At 59.0% G+C, this 22,872-nt stretch overlaps 1 protein-coding gene across 1 annotated transcript in view; it reads right to left on the bottom strand.

Annotated features, from left to right (window-relative positions):
• cmtr1 (cap methyltransferase 1) overlaps positions 1-22,872 on the bottom strand; it is a 59,369-nt gene that overhangs the window by 14,430 nt on the left and 22,067 nt on the right. The window contains exon 9 of the mRNA XM_072548763.1: positions 21,834-21,881. Coding sequence (XP_072404864.1) covers positions 21,834-21,881 — 48 coding nt within the window. The remainder of the gene's footprint in view (positions 1-21,833; positions 21,882-22,872) is intronic.

Genomic DNA, 22,872 nt, shown 5'->3' with positions numbered 1-22,872 from the left:
GTCCCACACACACACACACTGACTCTCACTGGGGGACAGTCCCACACACACACACACACACACACACTGACTCTCACTGGGGGGGGACAGTCCCACACACACACTGACTCACCCTGGCGGACAGTCCCACACACACACACTGACTCTCACTGGGGGACAGTCCCACACACACACACACACTGACTCTCACTGGGGGGGGACAGTCCCACACACACACACTGACTCACCCTGGCGGACAGTCCCACACACACACACACACTGACTCTCACTGGGGGACAGTCCCCCCCACACACACACTGACTCTCACTGGGGGGACAGTCCCACACAGACACTGACTCTCACTGGGGGGACAGTCCCACACACACACACTGACTCTCACTGGGGGACAGTCTCACACACACACACTGACTCTCACTGGGGGGACAGTCCCACACACACACACACTGACTCTCACTGGGGCACAGTCCCACACACACTGACTCTCACTGGGGGACAGTCACACACACACACTGACTCTCACTGGGGGGACAGTCCCACACACACACACACTGACTCTCACTGGGGCACAGTCCCACACACACACACACTGACTCTCACTGGGGGACAGTCCCACACACACACTGACTCTCACTGGGGGACAGTCCCACACACACACACACACACACTGACTCTCACTGGGGGGACAGTCCCACACACACACACTGACTCTCACTGGGGGGACAATCCCACGCACACACACTGACTCTCACTGGGGGGGGACAGTCCCACACTCACACACACACACACTGACTCTCACTGGGGGACAGTCCCACACACACTGACTCTCCCTGGGGGGGACAGTCCCACACACACACTGACTCTCATTGGGGGACAGTCCCACACACACACACTGACTCTCACTGGGGGGACAGTCCCACACACACACACTGACTCTCACTGGGGGACAGTCCCACCCACACACTGATTCTCACTGGGGGGACGGTCCCACACACACACACAGACTCTCACTGAGGGACACTCCCACACACACACACACTGACTCTCCCTGGGGGACTGTCACACACACACTGATTCTCACTGAAGGGACGGTTCTACACACACAAACTGACTCTCACTGGGGGGACAGTCCCACACACACACACTGACTCTCACTGGGGGGGGACAGTCCCACACACACACACTGACTCTCACTGGGGGACAGTCCCACACACACACACACACACACACTGACTCTCACTGGGGGACAGTCCCACATACACACGGACTCTCACTGAGGGACAGTCCCACACACACACACTGACTCTCACTGGGGGGGGGACAGTCCCACACTCTCACTGAGGGACAGTCCCACACACACACACTGACTCTCCCTGGGGGGACAGTCCAACACACACACACTGACTCTCACTGGGGGGACAGTCCCACACACACACACACACACACACACTGACTCTCACTGGGGGGGGACAGTCCCACACACACACACTGACTCTCACTGAGGGACAGTCCCACACACACACACACTGACTCTCACTGGGGGGACAGTCCCACACACACACTGATTCTCACTGGGGGACAGTCCCACACACACACACTGACTCTCACTGGGGGGACAGTCCCACACACACACTGACTCTCACTGGGGGACAGTCCCACACACACACACTGACTCTCACTGGGGGACAGTCACACACACACACTGACTCTCACTGGGGGGACAGTCCCACACACACACTGACTCTCACTGGGGGGACAGTCCCACACACACACACTGACTCTCCCTGGGGGACAGTCCCACACACACACACTGACTCTCACTGGGGGGGACAGTCCCACACACACACACACTGACTCTCACTGGGGGGACAGTCCCACACACACACACACACACACACTAGGGGACAGTCCCACACACACACTGACTCTCACTGGGGGGACAGTCCCACACACACACTGACTCTCACTGGGGGACAGTCACACACACACACACTGACTCTCACTGGGGGGACAGTCTCACACACACACACACACACACACACACTAACTCTCACTGAGGGGACAGTCCCACACACACACACTGACTCTCACTGGGGGACAGTCCCACACACACACACTGACTCTCACTGGGGGACAGTCCCACACACACACTGACTCTCACTGGGGGGACAGTCCCACACACACACACACACTGACTCTCACTGGGGGGACAGTCCCACACACACACACACACTGACTCTCACTGGGGGGGGACAGTCCCACACACACACACTGACTCTCACTGAGGGACAGTCCCACACACACACACTGACTCTCCCTGGGGGACAGTCCCACATACACACACTGACTCTCACTGGGGGGACAGTCCCACACACACACACTGACTCTCACTGGGGGGACAGTCCCACACACACACTGACTCTCACTGGGGGACAGTCACACACACACACACTGACTCTCACTGGGGGGACAGTCTCACACACACACACACACACACACACACTAACTCTCACTGAGGGGACAGTCCCACACACACACACTGACTCTCACTGGGGGACAGTCCCACACACACACACTGACTCTCACTGGGGGACAGTCCCACACACACACACTGACTCTCACTGGGGGGACAGTCCCACACACACACACTGACTCTCACTGGGGGGACAGTCCCACACACACACACTGACTCTCACTGGGGGGACAGTCCCACACACACACACTGACTCTCACTGGGGGGGGGGACAGTCCCACATACACACACACTGACTCTCCCTGGGGGACAGTCCCACACACACACACTGACTCTCCCTGGGGGGACAGTCCCACACACACACTGATTCTCACTGAAGGGACGGTCCCACACACAAACACACTGACTCTCACTGGGGGACAGTCCCACACACACTGACTCTCACTGGGGGACAGTCCCACACACACACTGATTCTCACTGAAGGGACGGTCCCACACACACACACACACTGACTCTCCCTGGGGGGACAGTCCCACACACACACACACTGACTCTCCCTGGGGGGACAGTCCCACACACACACACACTGACTCTCCCTGGGGGGACAGTCCCACACACACACACACTGACTCTCACTGGGGGACAGTCCCACACACACACACACACTGACTCTCACTGGGGGGGGACAGTCCCACACACACACTGACTCACCCTGGCGGACAGTCCCACACACACACACTGACTCTCACTGGGGGACAGTCCCACACACACACACACACTGACTCTCACTGGGGGGGGGACAGTCCCACACACACACTGACTCACCCTGGCGGACAGTCCCACACACACACACACACTGACTCTCACTGGGGGACAGTCCCCCCCACACACACACTGACTCTCACTGGGGGGACAGTCCCACACAGACACTGACTCTCACTGGGGGGACAGTCCCACACACACACACTGAGTCTCACTGGGGGGACAGTCCCACACACACACACACTGACTCTCACTGGGGCACAGTCCCACACACACTGACTCTCACTGGGGGACAGTCACACACACACACTGACTCTCACTGGGGGGACAGTCCCACACACACACACACAGACTCTCACTGGGGCACAGTCCCACACACACACACACTGACTCTCACTGGGGGACAGTCCCACACACACACTGACTCTCACTGGGGGGACAGTCCCACACACACACACTGACTCTCACTGGGGGACAGTCCCACACACACACACTGACTCTCACTGGGGGGACAGTCCCACACACACACACACACACTGACTCTCACTGGGGGACAGTCCCACACACACACTGACTCTCACTGGGGGGACAATCCCACGCACACACACTGACTCTCACTGGGGGACAGTCCCACACACACACACTGACTCTCACTGGGGGACAGTCCCACACACACACAGACTCTCACTGGGGGGACAGTCCCACACACAGACACACACACACACACTGACTCTCACTGGGGGGACAGTCCCACACACACACACACACACTGACTCTCACTGGGGGACAGTCCCACACACACACACACTGACTCTCACTGGGGGGGGACAGTCCCACACTCACACACACACACACTGACTCTCACTGGGGGACAGTCCCACACACACTGACTCTCCCTGGGGGGGACAGTCCCACACACACACTGACTCTCATTGGGGGACAGTCCCACACACACACACTGACTCTCACTGGGGGGACAGTCCCACACACACACACTGACTCTCACTGGGGGACAGTCCCACACACACACTGATTCTCACTGGGGGGACGGTCCCACACACACACACACTGACTCTCCCTGGGGGACAGTCCCACACACACACACTGACTCTCACTGAGGGACAGTCCCACACACACACACACTGACTCTCACTGGGGGGACAGTCCCACACACACACACACTGACTCTCCCTGGGGGACAGTCCCACACACACACACACTGACTCTCCCTGGGGGACAGTCCCACACACACACACTGACTCTCACTGAGGGACAGTCCCACACACACACACACTGACTCTCACTGGGGGGACAGTCCCACACACACACTGATTCTCACTGGGGGACAGTCCCACACACACACACTGACTCTCACTGGGGGGACAGTCCCACACACACACTGACTCTCACTGGGGGACAGTCCCACACACACACACTGACTCTCACTGGGGGACAGTCACACACACACACTGACTCTCACTGGGGGGACAGTCCCACACACACACACTGACTCTCCCTGGGGGACAGTCCCACACACACACACTGACTCTCACTGGGGGACAGTCCCACACACACACACTGACTCTCACTGGGGGGGACAGTCCCACACACACACACTGACTCTCCCTGGGGGACAGTCCCACACACACACACTGACTCTCACTGGGGGACAGTCCCACACACACACTGACTCTCCCTGGGGGACAGTCCCACACACACACTGACTCACACTGGGGGACAGTCCCAAACACACACACACACACTGACTCTCACTGGGGGGACAGTCCCACACACACACTGACTCTCACTGGGGGACAGGCCCACACACTCACACACTGACGCTCACTGGGGGGGGACAGTCCCACACACACACTGACTCTCACTGGGGGACTGTCCCACACACACACACTGACTCTCACTGGGGGGGGGACAGTCCCACACACACACTGACTCACCCTGGCGGACAGTCCCACACACACACACACACTGACTCTCCCTGGGGGACAGTCCCACACACACACTGATTCTCACTGAAGGGACGGTCCTACACACACAAACTGACTCTCACTGGGGGGACAGTCGCACACACACACACACACTGACTCTCACTGGGGGGGGGGGGGGGGGGGGGGGGGCAGTCCCACACACACACACTGACTCTCACTGAGGGACAGTCACACACACACACACACACTGACTCTCACTGGGGGGACAGTCCCACACACACACTGACTCTCCCTGGGGGACAGTCCCACACACACACTGATTCTCACTGAAGGGACGGTCCTACACACACAAACTGACTCTCACTGGGGGGACAGTCCCACACACACTGACTCTCCCTGGGGGACAGACCAACACACACACTGACTCTCACTGGGGACAGTCCCACACACACACTGACTCTCACTGGGGGACAGTCCCACACACACACACTGACTCTCACTGGGGGACAGTATCACGCACAGACTCTCACTGGGGGGACAGACCCACACACACACACTGACTCTCACTGGGGGACAGTCCCACACACACACACTGACTCTCCCTGGGCGACAGTATCACACACACACACTGACTCTCACTGGGGGACAGTCCCACACACACACAGATTCTCACTGAAGTGACGGTCCGACACACACAAACTGACTCTCACTGGGGGGACAGTCCCACACACACACACTGACTCTCACTGGGGGACAGTCCCACACACACACACACTGACTCTCACTGGGGGGGGACAGTCCCACACACACACTGACTCACCCTGGCGGACAGTCCCACACACACACACACACTGACTCTCACTGGGGGACAATCCCACACACACACACACTGACTCTCACTGGGGGGACAGTCCCACACACACACTGACTCTCACTGGGGGACAGTCCCACACACACACACTGACTCTCCCTGGGGGACAGTCCCACACACACACACACTGACTCTCTCTGGGGGGGGAAAGTCCCACACACACACTGACTCTCTCTGGGGGGGGACAGTCCCACACACACACACACTGACTCTCACTGGGGGACAGTCCCACACACACACTGACTCTCACTGGGGGACAGTCACACACACACACTGACTCTCACTGGGGGGACAGTCCCACACACACACACTGACTCTCCCTGGGGGACAGTCCCACACACACACACACACACACTGACTCTCACTGGGGGGACAGTCCCACACACACACTGACTCTCACTGGGGGGACAGTCCCACACACACACACACACACTGACTCTCACTGGGGGGACAGTCCCACACACACACACACACTGACTCTCACTGGGGGACAGTATCACACACACACACTGACTCTCCCTGGGGGACAGTCCCACACACACACACACTAGGGGACAGTCCCACACACACACTGACTCTCACTGGGGGGGACAGTCCCACACACACACACACTGACTCTCACTGGGGGACAGTCCCACACACACACACACTGACTCTCCCTGGGGGAAAGTCCCACACACACACACACACCGACTCTCACTGGGCCGGGACAGTCCCACACACACACACAGACTCTCACTGAGGGACACTCCCACACACACACACACTGACTCTCCCTGGGGGACTGTCCCACACACACACTGATTCTCACTGTAGGGACGGTTCTACACACACAAACTGACTCTCACTGGGGGGACAGTCCCACACACACACACACACACTGACTCTCACTGGGGGGGGACAGTCCCACACACACACACTGACTCTCACTGGGGGACAGTCCCACACACACACACTGACTCTCACTGGGGGGACAGTTCCACACACACACTGACTCTCACTGGGGGACAGTCCCACACACACACACACACACACACACACTGACTCTCACTGGGGGACAGTCCCACATACACACGGACTCTCACTGAGGGACAGTCCCACACACACACACTGACTCTCACTGGGGGGGGACAGTCCCACACTCTCACTGACTCTCACTGGGGGACAGTCCCACACACACACACTGACTCTCCCTGGGGGGACAGTCCAACACACACACACTGACTCTCACTGGGGGGACAGTCCCACACACACACACACACACACTGACTCTCACTGGGGGGGGACAGTCCCACACACACACACTGACTCTCACTGAGGGACAGTCCCACACACACACACACTGACTCTCACTGGGGGGACAGTCCCACACACACACTGATTCTCACTGGGGGACAGTCCCACACGCACACACTGACTCTCACTGGGGGGACAGTCCCACACACACACTGACTCTCACTGGGGGACAGTCCCACACACACACACTGACTCTCACTGGGGGACAGTCACACACACACACTGACTCTCACTGGGGGGACAGTCCCACACACACACACTGACTCTCACTGGGGGACAGTCCCACACACACACACTGACTCTCACTGGGGGACAGTCCCACACACACACACTGACTCTCACTGGGGGGGACAGTCCCACACACACACACACTGACTCTCACTGGGGGGACAGTCCCACACACACACACTGACTCTCACTGGGGGACAGTATCACACACACACACTGACTCTCCCTGGGGGACAGTCCCACACACACACACACACACACACACTAGGGGACAGTCCCACACACACACTGACTCTCACTGGGGGGGACAGTCCCACACACACACACACACTGACTCTCACTGGGGGACAGTCCCACACACACACACACTGACTCTCCCTGGGGGAAAGTCCCACACACACACACACACCGACTCTCACTGGGGGGACAGTCCCACACACACACACACTGACTCTCACTGGGGGGGGGGGGGAAAGAACAATCCCACACACACACACTGATTCTCACTGGGGGGACAGTCCCACACACACACACTGACTCTCACTGGGGGGACAGTCCCACACACACACACTGACTCTCACTGGGGGGACAGTCCCACACACACACACACTGACTCACACTGGGGGGACAGTCCCACACACACACACTGACTCTCCCTGGGGGGACAGTCCCACACACACACACTGACTCTCACTGGGGGACAGTCCCACACACACACACACACTGACTCTCACTGGGGGACAGTCCCACACACACACACACTGACTCTCACTGAGGGACAGTCCCACACACACACACTGACTCTCACTGGGGGGACAGTCCCACACACACACACTGACTCTCCCTGGGGGACAGTCCCACACACACACTGACTCTCACTGGGGGGACAGTCCCACACACACAGACTCTCACTGGGGGGACAGTCCCACACACACACTGACTCTCACTGGGGGGACAGTCCCACACACACACACACACTGACTCTCACTGGGGGGACAGTCCCACACACACACACACACTGACTCTCACTGGGGGGGGACAGTCCCACACACACACACTGACTCTCACTGAGGGACAGTCCCACACACACACACTGACTCTCCCTGGGGGACAGTCCCACATACACACACTGACTCTCACTGGGGGGACAGTCCCACACACACACACTGACTCTCACTGGGGGGACAGTCCCACACACACACTGACTCTCACTGGGGGACAGTCACACACACACACACTGACTCTCACTGGGGGGACAGTCTCACACACACACACACACTAACTCTCACTGAGGACACAGTCCCACACACACACACTGACTCTCACTGGGGGACAGTCCCACACACACACACTGACTCTCACTGGGGGACAGTCCCACACACACACACTGACTCTCACTGGGGGGACAGTCCCACACACACACACAGACTCTCACTGGGGGACAGTCCCACATACACACTGACTCTCACTGGGGGGACAGTTCCACACACACACTGACTCTCACTGGGGGACTGTCCCACACACACACACTGACTCTCCCTGGGGGACAGTCCCACACACACACACACTGACTCTCACTGGGGGGGGACAGTCCCACACACACACTGACTCACCCTGGCGGACAGTCCCACACACACACACACTGACTCTCCCTGGGGGACAGTCCCACACACACACTGATTCTCACTGAAGGGACGGTCCTACACACACAAACTGACTCTCACTGGGGGGACAGTCGCACACACACACACACACACACACACTGACTCTCACTGGGGGGGGGGACAGTCCCACACACACACACTGACTCTCACTGAGGGACAGTCACACACACACACACACAGACTCTCACTGGGGGGACAGTCCCACACACACTGACTCTCCCTGGGGGACAGACCAACACACACACTGACTCTCACTGGGGGACAGTCCCACACACACACACTGACTCTCACTGGGGGACAGTCACACACACACACTGACTCTCACTGGGGGGACAGTCCCACACACACACACACACACACTGACTCTCACTGGGGTACAGTCACACACACACACTGACTCTCCCTGGGGGACAGTCCCACACACACACAGATTCTCACTGAAGGGACGGTCCGACACACACAAACTGACTCTCACTGGGGGGACAGTCCCACACACACACACTGACTCTCCCTGGGGGACAGTCCCACACACACACACACTGACTCTCACTGGGGGGACAGTCCCACACACACACACACTGACTCTCCCTGGGGGACAGTCCCACACACACACTGACTCCCACTGGGGGACAGTCCCACACACACACACACTGACTCTCACTGGGGGGACAGTCCCACACACACACACTGACTCTCACTGGGGGGACAGTCCCACACACACACACTGACTCTCCCTGGGGGGGACAGTCCCACACACACACTGACTCCCACTGGGGGACAGTCCCACACACACACACACTGACTCTCACTGGGGGGACAGTCCCACACACACACACTGACTCTCACTGGGGGGACAGTCCCACACACACACACTGACTCTCACTGGGGGGACAGTCCCACACACACACACTGACTCTCACTGGGGGGGGACAGTCCCACATACACACACACTTACTCTCACTGGGGGGACAGTCCCACACACACACACTGACTCTCACTGGGGGACAGTCCCACACACACACACTGACTCTCCCTGGGGGGACAGTCCCACACACACACTGATTCTCACTGAAGGGACGGTCCCACACACACACACTGACTCTCACTGGGGGACAGTCCCACACACACTGACTCTCACTGGGGGACAGTCCCACACACACTGACTCTCACTGGGGGACAGTCCCACACACATACTGATTCTCACTGAAGGGACGGTCCCACACACACACACACACTGACTCTCACTGGGGGGACAGTCCCACACACACACACACTGACTCTCCCTGGGGGGACAGTCCCACACACACACACACTGACACTCCCTGGGGGGACAGTCCCACACACACACACACTGACTCTCACTGGGGGACAGTCCCACACACACACACACTGACTCTCACTGGGGGGGGACAGTCCCACACACACACTGACTCACCCTGGCGGACAGTCCCACACACACACACTGACTCTCACTGGCGGACAGTCCCACACACACACACTGACTCTCACTGGGGGGGGACAGTCCCACACACACACACACACACTGACTCTCACTGGGGGACAGTCCCCCCCACACACACACTGACTCTCACTGGGGGGACAGTCCCACACAGACACTGACTCTCACTGGGGGGACAGTCCCACACACACACACTGACTCTCACTGGGGGACAGTCCCACACACACACACTGACTCTCACTGGGGGGACAGTCCCACACACACACACACTGACTCTCACTGGGGCACAGTCCCACACACACTGACTCTCACTGGGGGACAGTCACACACACACACTGACTCTCACTGGGGGGACAGTCCCACACACACACACACTGACTCTCACTGGGGCACAGTCCCACACACACACACACTGACTCTCACTGGGGGACAGTCCCACACACACACACACTGACTCTCACTGGGGGGACAGTCCCACACACACACACTGACTCTCACTGGGGGACAGTCCCACACACACACACTGACTCTCACTGGGGGGACAGTCCCACACACACACACACACACTGACTCTCACTGGGGGACAGTCCCACACACACACACTGACTCTCACTGGGGGGACAATCCCACGCACACACACTGACTCTCACTGGGGGACAGTCCCACACACACACACTGACTCTCACTGGGGGACAGTCCCACACACACACAGACTCTCACTGGGGGGACAGTCCCACACACAGACACACACACACACACTGACTCTCACTGGGGGGACAGTCCCACACACACACACACACACTGACTCTCACTGGGGGACAGTCCCACACACACACACTGACTCTCACTGGGGGGGGACAGTCCCACACTCACACACACACACACACTGACTCTCACTGGGGGACAGTCCCACACACACACTGACTCTCATTGGGGGACAGTCCCACACACACACACTGACTCTCACTGGGGGGACAGTCCCACACACACACACTGACTCTCACTGGGGGACAGTCCCACACACACACTGATTCTCACTGGGGGGACGGTCCCACACACACACACACTGACTCTCCCTGGGGGACAGTCCCACACACACACACTGACTCTCACTGAGGGACAGTCCCACACACACACACACTGACTCTCACTGGGGGGACAGTCCCACACACAGACACACACACACACACTGACTCTCACTGGGGGACAGTCCCACACACACACACACACACTGACTCTCACTGGGGGGACAGTCCCACACACACACTGACTCTCACTGGGGGACAGTCCCACACACTCACACACTGACGCTCACTGGGGGGGGACAGTCCCACACACACACTGACTCTCACTGGGGGACAGTCCCACACACACACACACTGACTCTCACTGGGGGACAGTCCCACACACACACTGATTCTCACTGAAGGGACGGTCCTACACACACAAACTGACTCTCACTGGGGGGACAGTCCCACACACACTGACTCTCCCTGGGGGACAGACCAACACACACACTGACTCTCACTGGGGACAGTCCCACACACACACTGACTCTCACTGGGGGACAGTCCCACACACACACACTGACTCTCACTGGGGGACAGTATCACGCACAGACTCTCACTGGGGGGACAGACCCACACACACACACTGACTCTCACTGGGGGACAGTCCCACACACACACACTGACTCTCCCTGGGCGACAGTATCACACACACACACTGACTCTCACTGGGGGACAGTCCCACACACACACAGATTCTCACTGAAGTGACGGTCCGACACACACAAACTGACTCTCACTGGGGGGACAGTCCCACACACACACACACTGACTCTCACTGGGGGGGGACAGTCCCACACACACACACTGACTCTCACTGGGGGACAGTCCCACACACACACACACTGACTCTCACTGGGGGGGGACAGTCCCACACACACACTGACTCACCCTGGCGGACAGTCCCACACACACACACACACACTGACTCTCACTGGGGGACAGTCCCACACACACACACACTGACTCTCACTGGGGGGACAGTCCCACACACACACTGACTCTCACTGGGGGACAGTCCCACACACACACACTGACTCTCCCTGGGGGACAGTCCCACACACACACACACTGACTCTCTCTGGGGGGGGACAGTCCCACACACACACTGACTCACCCTGGCGGACAGTCCCACAAACACACACTGACTCTCACTGGGGGGACAGTCCCACACACACACACACTGACTCTCACTGGGGGGACAGTCCCACACACACACACACACACACACACACTGACTCTCACTGGGGGACAGTCCCACACACACACTGACTCTCCCTGGGGGACAGTCACACACACACTGACTCTCATTGGGGGACAGTCACACACACACACTGACTCTCACTGGGGGGACAGTCCCACACACACACACTGACTCTCCCTGGGGGACAGTCCCACACACACACACACACACTGACTCTCACTGGGGGGACAGTCCCACACACACACTGACTCTCACTGGGGGGACAGTCCCACACACACACACACACTGACTCTCACTGGGGGGACAGTCCCACACACACACACACACTGACTCTCACTGGGGGACAGTATCACACACACACACTGACTCTCCCTGGGGGACAGTCCCACACACACACACACTAGGGGACAGTCCCACACACACACTGACTCTCACTGGGGGGGACAGTCCCACACACACACACACTGACTCTCACTGGGGGACAGTCCCACACACACACACACTGACTCTCCCTGGGGGAAAGTCCCACACACACACACACACCGACTCTCACTGGGTGGGGGGGAGGGGGGAAAGAACAATCCCACACACACACACTGATTCTCACTGGGGGGACAGTCCCACACACACACTGACTCTCACTGGGGGGACAGTCCCACACACACACACACTGACTCACACTGGGGGGACAGTCCCACACACACACACTGACTCTCCCTGGGGGGACAGTCCCACACACACAAACTGACTCTCACTGGGGAACAGTCCCACACACACACACACACTGACTCTCACTGGGGGACAGTCCCACACACACACACTGACTCTCACTGAGGGACAGTCCCACACACACACTGACTCTCACTGGGGGGACAGTCCCACACACACACACACTGACTCTCACTGGGGGACAGTCCCACACACACACTGACTCTCACTGGGGGGACAGTCCCACACACACACTGACTCTCACTGGGGGGACAGTCCCACACACACACTGACTCTCAATGGGGGGACAGTCCCACACACACACACACACTGACTCTCACTGGGGGGACAGTCCCACACACACACACACACACTGACTCTCACTGGGGGGGGACAGTCCCACACACACACACACTGACTCTCACTGAGGGACAGTCCCACACACACACACTGACTCTCCCTGGGGGACAGTCCCACATACACACACTGACTCTCACTGGGGGGACAGTCCCACACACACACACTGAATCTCACTGGGGGGACAGTCCCACACACACACACTGACTCTCACTGGGGGACAGTCACACACACACACACTGACTCTCACTGGGGGGACAGTCTCACACACACACACACACACACACTAACTCTCACTGAGGGGACAGTCCCACACACACACACTGACTCTCACTGGGGGACAGTCCCACACACACACACTGACTCTCACTGGGGGACAGTCCCACACACACACACTGACTCTCACTGGGGGGACAGTCTCACACACACACACACACAGACTCTCACTGGGGGACAGTCCCACATACACACTGACTCTCACTGGGGGGACAGTTCCACACACACACTGACTCTCACTGGGGGACAGTCCCACACACACACACTGACTCTCACTGGGGGGGGGACAGTCCCACACACACACTGACTCACCCTGGCGGACAGTCCCACACACACACACACTGACTCTCCCTGGGGGACAGTCCCACACACACACTGATTCTCACTGAAGGGACGGTCCTACACACACAAACTGACTCTCACTGGGGGGACAGTCGCACACACACACACACACACACTGACTCTCACTGGGGGGGGGGGGGGGGGGACAGTCCCACACACACACACTGACTCTCACTGAGGGACAGTCACACACACACACACACACAGACTCTCACTGGGGGGACAGTCCCACACACACTGACTCTCCCTGGGGGACAGACCAACACACACACTGACTCTCACTGGGGGACAGTCCCACACACACACACTGACTCTCACTGGGGGACAGTCCCACACACACACTGACTCTCACTGGGGGGACAGTCCCACACACACACACACACACACACACACACACAGACTCTCACTGGGGTACAGTATCACACACACACAGATTCTCACTGAAGGGACGGTCCGACACACACAAACTGACTCTCACTGGGGGGACAGTCCCACACACACACACTGACTCTCCCTGGGGGACAGTCCCACACACACACACACTGACTCTCACTGGGGGGACAGTCCCACACACACACACACTGACTCTCCCTGGGGGACAGTCCCACACACACACTGACTCCCACTGGGGGACAGTCCCACACACACACACACTGACTCTTACTGGGGGGACAGTCCCACACACACACACTGACTCTCACTGGGGGGACAGTCCCACACACACACACTGACTCTCACTGGGGGGACAGTCCCACACACACACACTGACTCTCCCTGGGGGGGACAGTCCCACACACACACTGACTCCCACTGGGGGACAGTCCCACACACACACACACTGACTCTCACTGGGGGGACAGTCCCACACACACACACTGACTCTCACTGGGGGGACAGTCCCACACACACACACTGACTCTCACTGGGGGGACAGTCCCACACACACACACTGACTCTCACTGGGGGGACAGTCCCACACACACTGACTCTCACTGGGGGGGGGACAGTCCCACATACACACACACTGACTCTCCCTGGGGGACAGTCCCACACACACACACTGACTCTCACTGGGGGACAGTCCCACACACACACACACTGACTCTCCCTGGGGGACAGTCCCACACACACACACACTGACTCTCCCTGGGGGACAGTCCCACACATACACACTGACTCTCCCTGGGGGGACAGTCCCACACACACACTGATTCTCACTGAAGGGACGGTCCCACACACACACACACTGACTCTCACTGGGGGACAGTCCCACACACACTGACTCTCACTGGGGGACAGTCCCACACACACACTGATTCTCACTGAAGGGACGGTCCCACACACACACACACACACTGACTCTCACTGGGGGGACAGTCCCACACACACACACACTGACTCTCACTGGGCCGGGACAGTCCCACACACACACACTGACTCTCACTGTGGGACAGTCCCACACACACACACTGACTCTCACTGGGGGACAGTCACACACACACACTGACTCTCACTGGGGGGACAGTCCCACACACACACACTGACTCTCCCTGGGGGACAGTCCCACACACACACACTGACTCTCCCTGGGGGACAGTCCCACACACACACTCACTGACTCTCACTGGGGGGGGACAGTCCCACACACACACTGACTCACCCTGGCGGACAGTCCCACACACACACACACTGACTCTCACTGGGGGACAGTCCCACACACACACACTGACTCTCACTGGGGGGACAGTCCCACACAGACACTGACTCTCACTGGGGGGACAGTCCCACACACACACACTGACTCTCACTGGGGGACAGTCCCACACACACACTGACTCTCACTGGGGGGACAGTCCCACACACACACACACACTGACTCTCACTGGGGGACAGTCCCACACACACACTGATTCTCACTGGGGGGACGGTCCCACACACACACACTGACTCTCACTGGGGGGACAGTCCCACACACACACACTGACTCTCACTGGGGGGACAGTCCCACACACACACACACACACACTGACTCTCACTGGGGGACAGTCCCACACACAGACACTGACTCTCACTGAAGGGACGGTCCTACACACACAAACTGACTCACACTGGGGGACAGTCCCACAAACACACACACTGACTCTCACTGGGGGGACAGTCCCACACAGACACTGACTCTCACTGGTGGACAGTCCCACACACACACACTGACTCTCCCTGGGGGACAGTCCCACACACTGACTCTCACTGGGGGACAGTCCCACACACACACACTGACTCTCACTGGGGGGACAGTCCCACACACACACACTGACTCTCACTGGGGGACAGTCCCACACACACACTGACTCTCACTGGGGGGACAGTCCCACACACACACACACAGACTCTCACTGGGGGGACAGTCCCACACACACACACTGACTCTCACTGGGGGGACAGTCCCACACACACTGACTCTCACTGGGGGGACAGTCCCACACACACACACTGACTCTCACTGGGGGACAGTCCCACACACACACTGACTCTCACTGGGGGGACAGTCCCACACACACTGACTCTCACTGGGGGACAGTCCCACACACACACACTGACTCTCACTGGGGGACAGTCCCACACACACACTGACTCTCACTGGGGGGACAGTCCCACACACACACACACTGACTCTCACTGGGGGACAGTCCCACACACACACTGACTCTCACTGGGGGGACAGTCCCACACACACACACACAGACTCTCACTGGGGGGACAGTCCCACACACACACACTGACTCTCCCTGGGGGGGACAGTCCCACACACACACTGACTCCCACTGGGGGACAGTCCCACACACACACACACTGACTCTCACTGGGGGGACAGTCCCACACACACACACTGACTCTCACTGGGGGGACAGTCCCACACACACTGACTCTCACTGGGGGGGGGACAGTCCCACATACACAAACACTGACTCTCACTGGGGGGACAGTCCCACACACACACACTGACTCTCACTGGGGGACTGTCCCACACACACACACACTGACTCTCACTGGGGGACAGTCCCACACACACACTGACTCTCACTGGGGGGACAGTCCCACACACACACACACAGACTCTCACTGGGGGGACAGTCCCACACACACACACTGACTCTCCCTGGGGGGGACAGTCCCACACACACACTGACTCCCACTGGGGGACAGTCCCACACACACACTGACTCCCACTGGGGGACAGTCCCACACACACACACACTGACTCTCACTGGGGGGACAGTCCCACACACACACACTGACTCTCACTGGGGGGACAGTCCCACACACACTGACTCTCACTGGGGGGGGGACAGTCCCACATACACACACACTGACTCTCACTGGGGGGACAGTCCCACACACACACACTGACTCTCACTGGGGGACAGTCCCACACACACACACACTGACTCTCCCTGGGGGACAGTCCCACACACACACACACACTGACTCTCCCTGGGGGGACAGTCCCACACACACACTGATTCTCACTGAAGGGACGGTCCCACACACACACACACTGACTCTCACTGGGGGACAGTCCCACACACACTGACTCTCACTGGGGGACAGTCCCACACACACACTGATTCTCACTGAAGGGACGGTCCCACACACACACACACTGACTCTCACTGGGGGGACAGTCCCACACACACACACACTGACTCTCACTGGGGCGGGACAGTCCCACACACACACACACACTGACTCTCACTGGGGTGGGACAGTCCCACACACACACACTGACTCTCACTGGGGGACAGTCCCACACACACACACTGACTCTCACTGGGGGACAGTCACACACACACACTGACTCTCACTGGTGGACAGTCCCACACACACACACTGACTCTCCCTGGGGGACAGTCCCACACACACACACTGACTCTCCCTGGGGGACAGTCCCACACACACACACACTGACTCTCACTGGGGGGGGACAGTCCCACACACACACTGACTCACCCTGGCGGACAGTCCCACACACTGACTCTCACTGGGGGACAGTCCCACACACACACACTGACTCTCACTGGGGGGACAGTCCCACACACACACACTGACTCTCACTGGGGGGACAGTCCCACACACACACACACAGACTCTCACTGGGGGGACAGTCCCACACACATACACACACACACACACACTGACTCTCACTGGGGGGACAGTCCCACATACACACACACTGACTCTCACTGGGGGACAGTCCCACACACACACACTGACTCTCACTGGGGGACAGTCCCACACACACACTGACTCTCACTGGGGGGACAGTCCCACACACACCCTGACTCTCACTGGGGGACAGTCCACACACACACTGACTCTCCCTGGGGGACAGTCACACACACACACACACACACAGACTCACACTGGGGGGGACAGTCCCACACACACACTGACTCTCACTGGGGGACAGTCCCACACACACACACTGACTCTCACTGGGGGACAGTCCCACACACACACACACACACACTGACTCTCACTGGGGGACAGTCCCACACACACACACTGACTCTCACTGGGGGACAGTCCCACACACACACACTGACTCTCACTGGGGGACAGTCACACACACACACACACACTGACTCTCCCTGGGGGACAGTCCCACACACACACACACACTGACTCTCCCTGGGGGACAGTCCCACACACACACTGACTCTCACTGGGGGACAGTCCCACACACACACTGACTCTCCCTGGGGGACAGTCCCACACACACACACCCACTGACTCTCACTGGGGGACAGTCCCACACACACACTGACTCTCACTGGGGGACAGTCCCACACACACACTGACTCTCCCTGGGGGACAGTCCCACACACACACTGACTCTCACTGGGGGACAGTCACACACACACACACACACTGACTCTCACTGGGGGACAGTCCCACACACACACACACTGACTCTCACTTGGGGACAGTCCCACACACACACACACTCTCACTGGGGGACAGTCCCACACACACACACACACACACACACTGACTCACACTGGGGGGGACAGTCCCACACACACACACACACACACACACTGACTCTCCCTGGGGGACAGTCCCACACACACACTGACTCTCACTGGGGGACAGTCACACACACACACACACTGACTCTCCCTGGGGGACAGTCCCACACACACACACTGACTCTCACTGAGGGACAGTCCCACACACACACACACACTGACTCGCACTGAGGCACAGTCCCACACACACACTGACTCTCACTGAGGGACAGTCCCACACACACACACACACTGACTCTCTCTGGGGGGACAGTCCCACACACACACTGACTCTCACTGGGGGGGACAGTCCCACACACACACACTGACTCTCACTGAGGGACAGTCACACACACACACTGACTCTCACTGGGGGGGGCAGTCCCACACACACACACTGACTCTCACTGAGGGGGACAGTCCCACACACACACTGACTCTCACTGGGGGACAGTCCCACACACACACACTCACACTAGGGGACAGTCCCACACACACACTGACTCTCATTGGGGGGACAGTCCCACACACACACACTGACTCTCACTGGGGGACAGTCCCACACACACACACTGACTCTCACTGAGGGACAGTCCCACACACACACACACACACACACACACACTGACTCTCACTGGGGGACAGTCCCACACACACTGACTCTCACTTGGGGACAGTCCCACACACACACACACTCTCACTGGGGGACAGTCCCACACACACACACACTGACTCTCACTGGGGGACAGTCCCACACACACACACACTGACTCTCACTGGGGGGACAGTCCCACACACACACACACACACACACACACACACACTGACTCTCACTGGGGGACAGTCCCACACACACACACACACACACATTGACTCTCACTTGGGGACAGTCCCCCACACACACACTGACTCTCACTGGGGGACAGTCACACACACACACACACACACACAGACTCACACTGGGGGGGACAGTCCCACACACACACACACACACACACTGACTCTCACTGGGGGACAGTCCCACACACACACTGACTCTCATTGGGGGACAGTCACACACACACACACTGACTCTCACTGGGGGACAGTCACACACACACACACTGACTCTCACTGGGGGACAGTCCCACACACACACTGACTCTCACTGGGGGACAGTCCCACACACACACACTGACTCTCCCTGGGGGACAGTCCCACACACACACACTGACTCTCACTGGGGGACAGTCCCACACACACACACTGACTCTCACTGGGGGACAGTCCCACACACACACACACACTGACTCGCACTGAGGGACAGTCCCACACACACACACTGACTCTCACTTGGGGACAGTCCCACACACACACACACACACTCACTGGGGGACAGTCCCACACACACACACTGACTCTCACTGGGGGACAGACCAACACACACACTGACTCTCACTGGGGGACAGTCCCACACACACACTGACTCTCACTGGGGGGACAGTCACACACACACAGACTCACACTGGGGCACAGTCCCACACACACACACACACACACTGACTCTCACTGGGGGACAGTCCCACACACACACACACTGACTCTCCCTGGGGGACAGTCCCACACACACACACACACACACACACACACACACTGACTCTCACTGGGGGGACAGTCCCACACACACACACTGACTCTCACTGGGGCACAGTCCCACACACACACACACACACACTGACTCTCACTGGGGCACAGTCCCCCACACACACACACACACACACACACACACACACACACACACTGACTCTGACTGGGGGGACAGTCCCACACACACACACACACTGACTCTCCCTGGGGGTACAGTCCCCCACACACACACTGACTCTCACTGGGGGTACAGTCCCACACACACACACTGACTCTCCCTGGGGGACAGTCCCACACACACACACTGACTCTCCCTGGGGGTACAGTCCCACACACACACACTGACTCTCACTGGGGGACAGTCCCACACACACACACACACACACACACTGACTCTCACTGGGGGGACAGTCCCACACACACACACTGACTCTCACTGGGGGGGACAGTCCCACACACACAGTGACAGTTTGGTGAGCACCAGTACCTGACAAATATCCTCTCCATTTCCTCCAGCCGATAAACCTCCTTCACTCTGTCCCAGAGAGAGAGAGAGAGAGAGAGACAACACGGTTATACACACACACTGGGTACAGGGATCACAGAGAGAGAGAGACCCCAATGAGTATTCTCAGGCGAGGGACCGAGGGGGGGGGGGGGGGGGGGGGGAGGGGATGAAGAGGCTGTGTCCTGGTGGGGGGGGGGGGGGGTGAAGGATGGAGAGGCTGTGTCCTGGTGGAGGGGGGGGGTGATGGATGGAGAGGCTGTGTCCTGGTGGAGGGGGGGGGGGTGAAGGATGGAGAGGCTGTGTCCTGGTGGGGGGGGGGGGGGGGGGGGTGAAGGATGGAGAGGCTGTGTCCTGGTGGGGGGGGGGGGGTGAAGGATGGAGAGGCTGTGTCCTGGTGGGGGGGGGGGGGGGGGGGTGAAGTATGAGAGGCTGTGTCCTGGTGGGGGGGGGGGGGGGGGGGGGGTGAAGGATGGAGAGGCTGTGTCCTGGTGGGGGGGGGGTGAAGGATGGAGAGGCTGTGTCCTGGTGGGGGGGGGGGGGGGTGAAGGATGGAGAGGCTGTGTCCTGGTGGAGGGGGGGGGGGGTGAAGGATGGAGAGGCTGTGTCCTGGTGGGGGGGGGGGGGGTGAAGGATGGAGAGGCTGTGTCCTGGTGGAGGGGGGGGGGGGGTGAAGGATGGAGAGGCTGTGTCCTGGTGGGGGGGGGGGGGGGTGAAGGATGGAGAGGCTGTGTCCTGGTGGGGGGGGGGGGGTGAAGGATGGAGAGGCCGTGTCCTGGTGGGGGGGGGGGGGGGGGGTGAAGGATGGAGAGGCCGTGTCCTGGTGGGGGGGGGGGGTGGGGGGGGTGAAGGATGGAGAGGCCGTGTCCTGGTGGGGGGGGGGGGGGGGGGGGGGGGTGAAGGATGGAGAGGCCGTGTCCTGGTGGGGGGGGGGGGTGAAGGATGGAGAGGCCGTGTCCTGGTGGGGGGGGGGGGGTGAAGGATGGAGAGGCCGTGTCCTGGTGGGGGGGGGGGGGGTGAA

Source organism: Chiloscyllium punctatum, chromosome 3, assembly GCF_047496795.1.
Source record: "Chiloscyllium punctatum isolate Juve2018m chromosome 3, sChiPun1.3, whole genome shotgun sequence".
Classification (NCBI taxonomy): Eukaryota; Metazoa; Chordata; class Chondrichthyes; order Orectolobiformes; family Hemiscylliidae; genus Chiloscyllium; species Chiloscyllium punctatum.
This window is presented reverse-complemented; position numbering and strand designations above follow the sequence as displayed.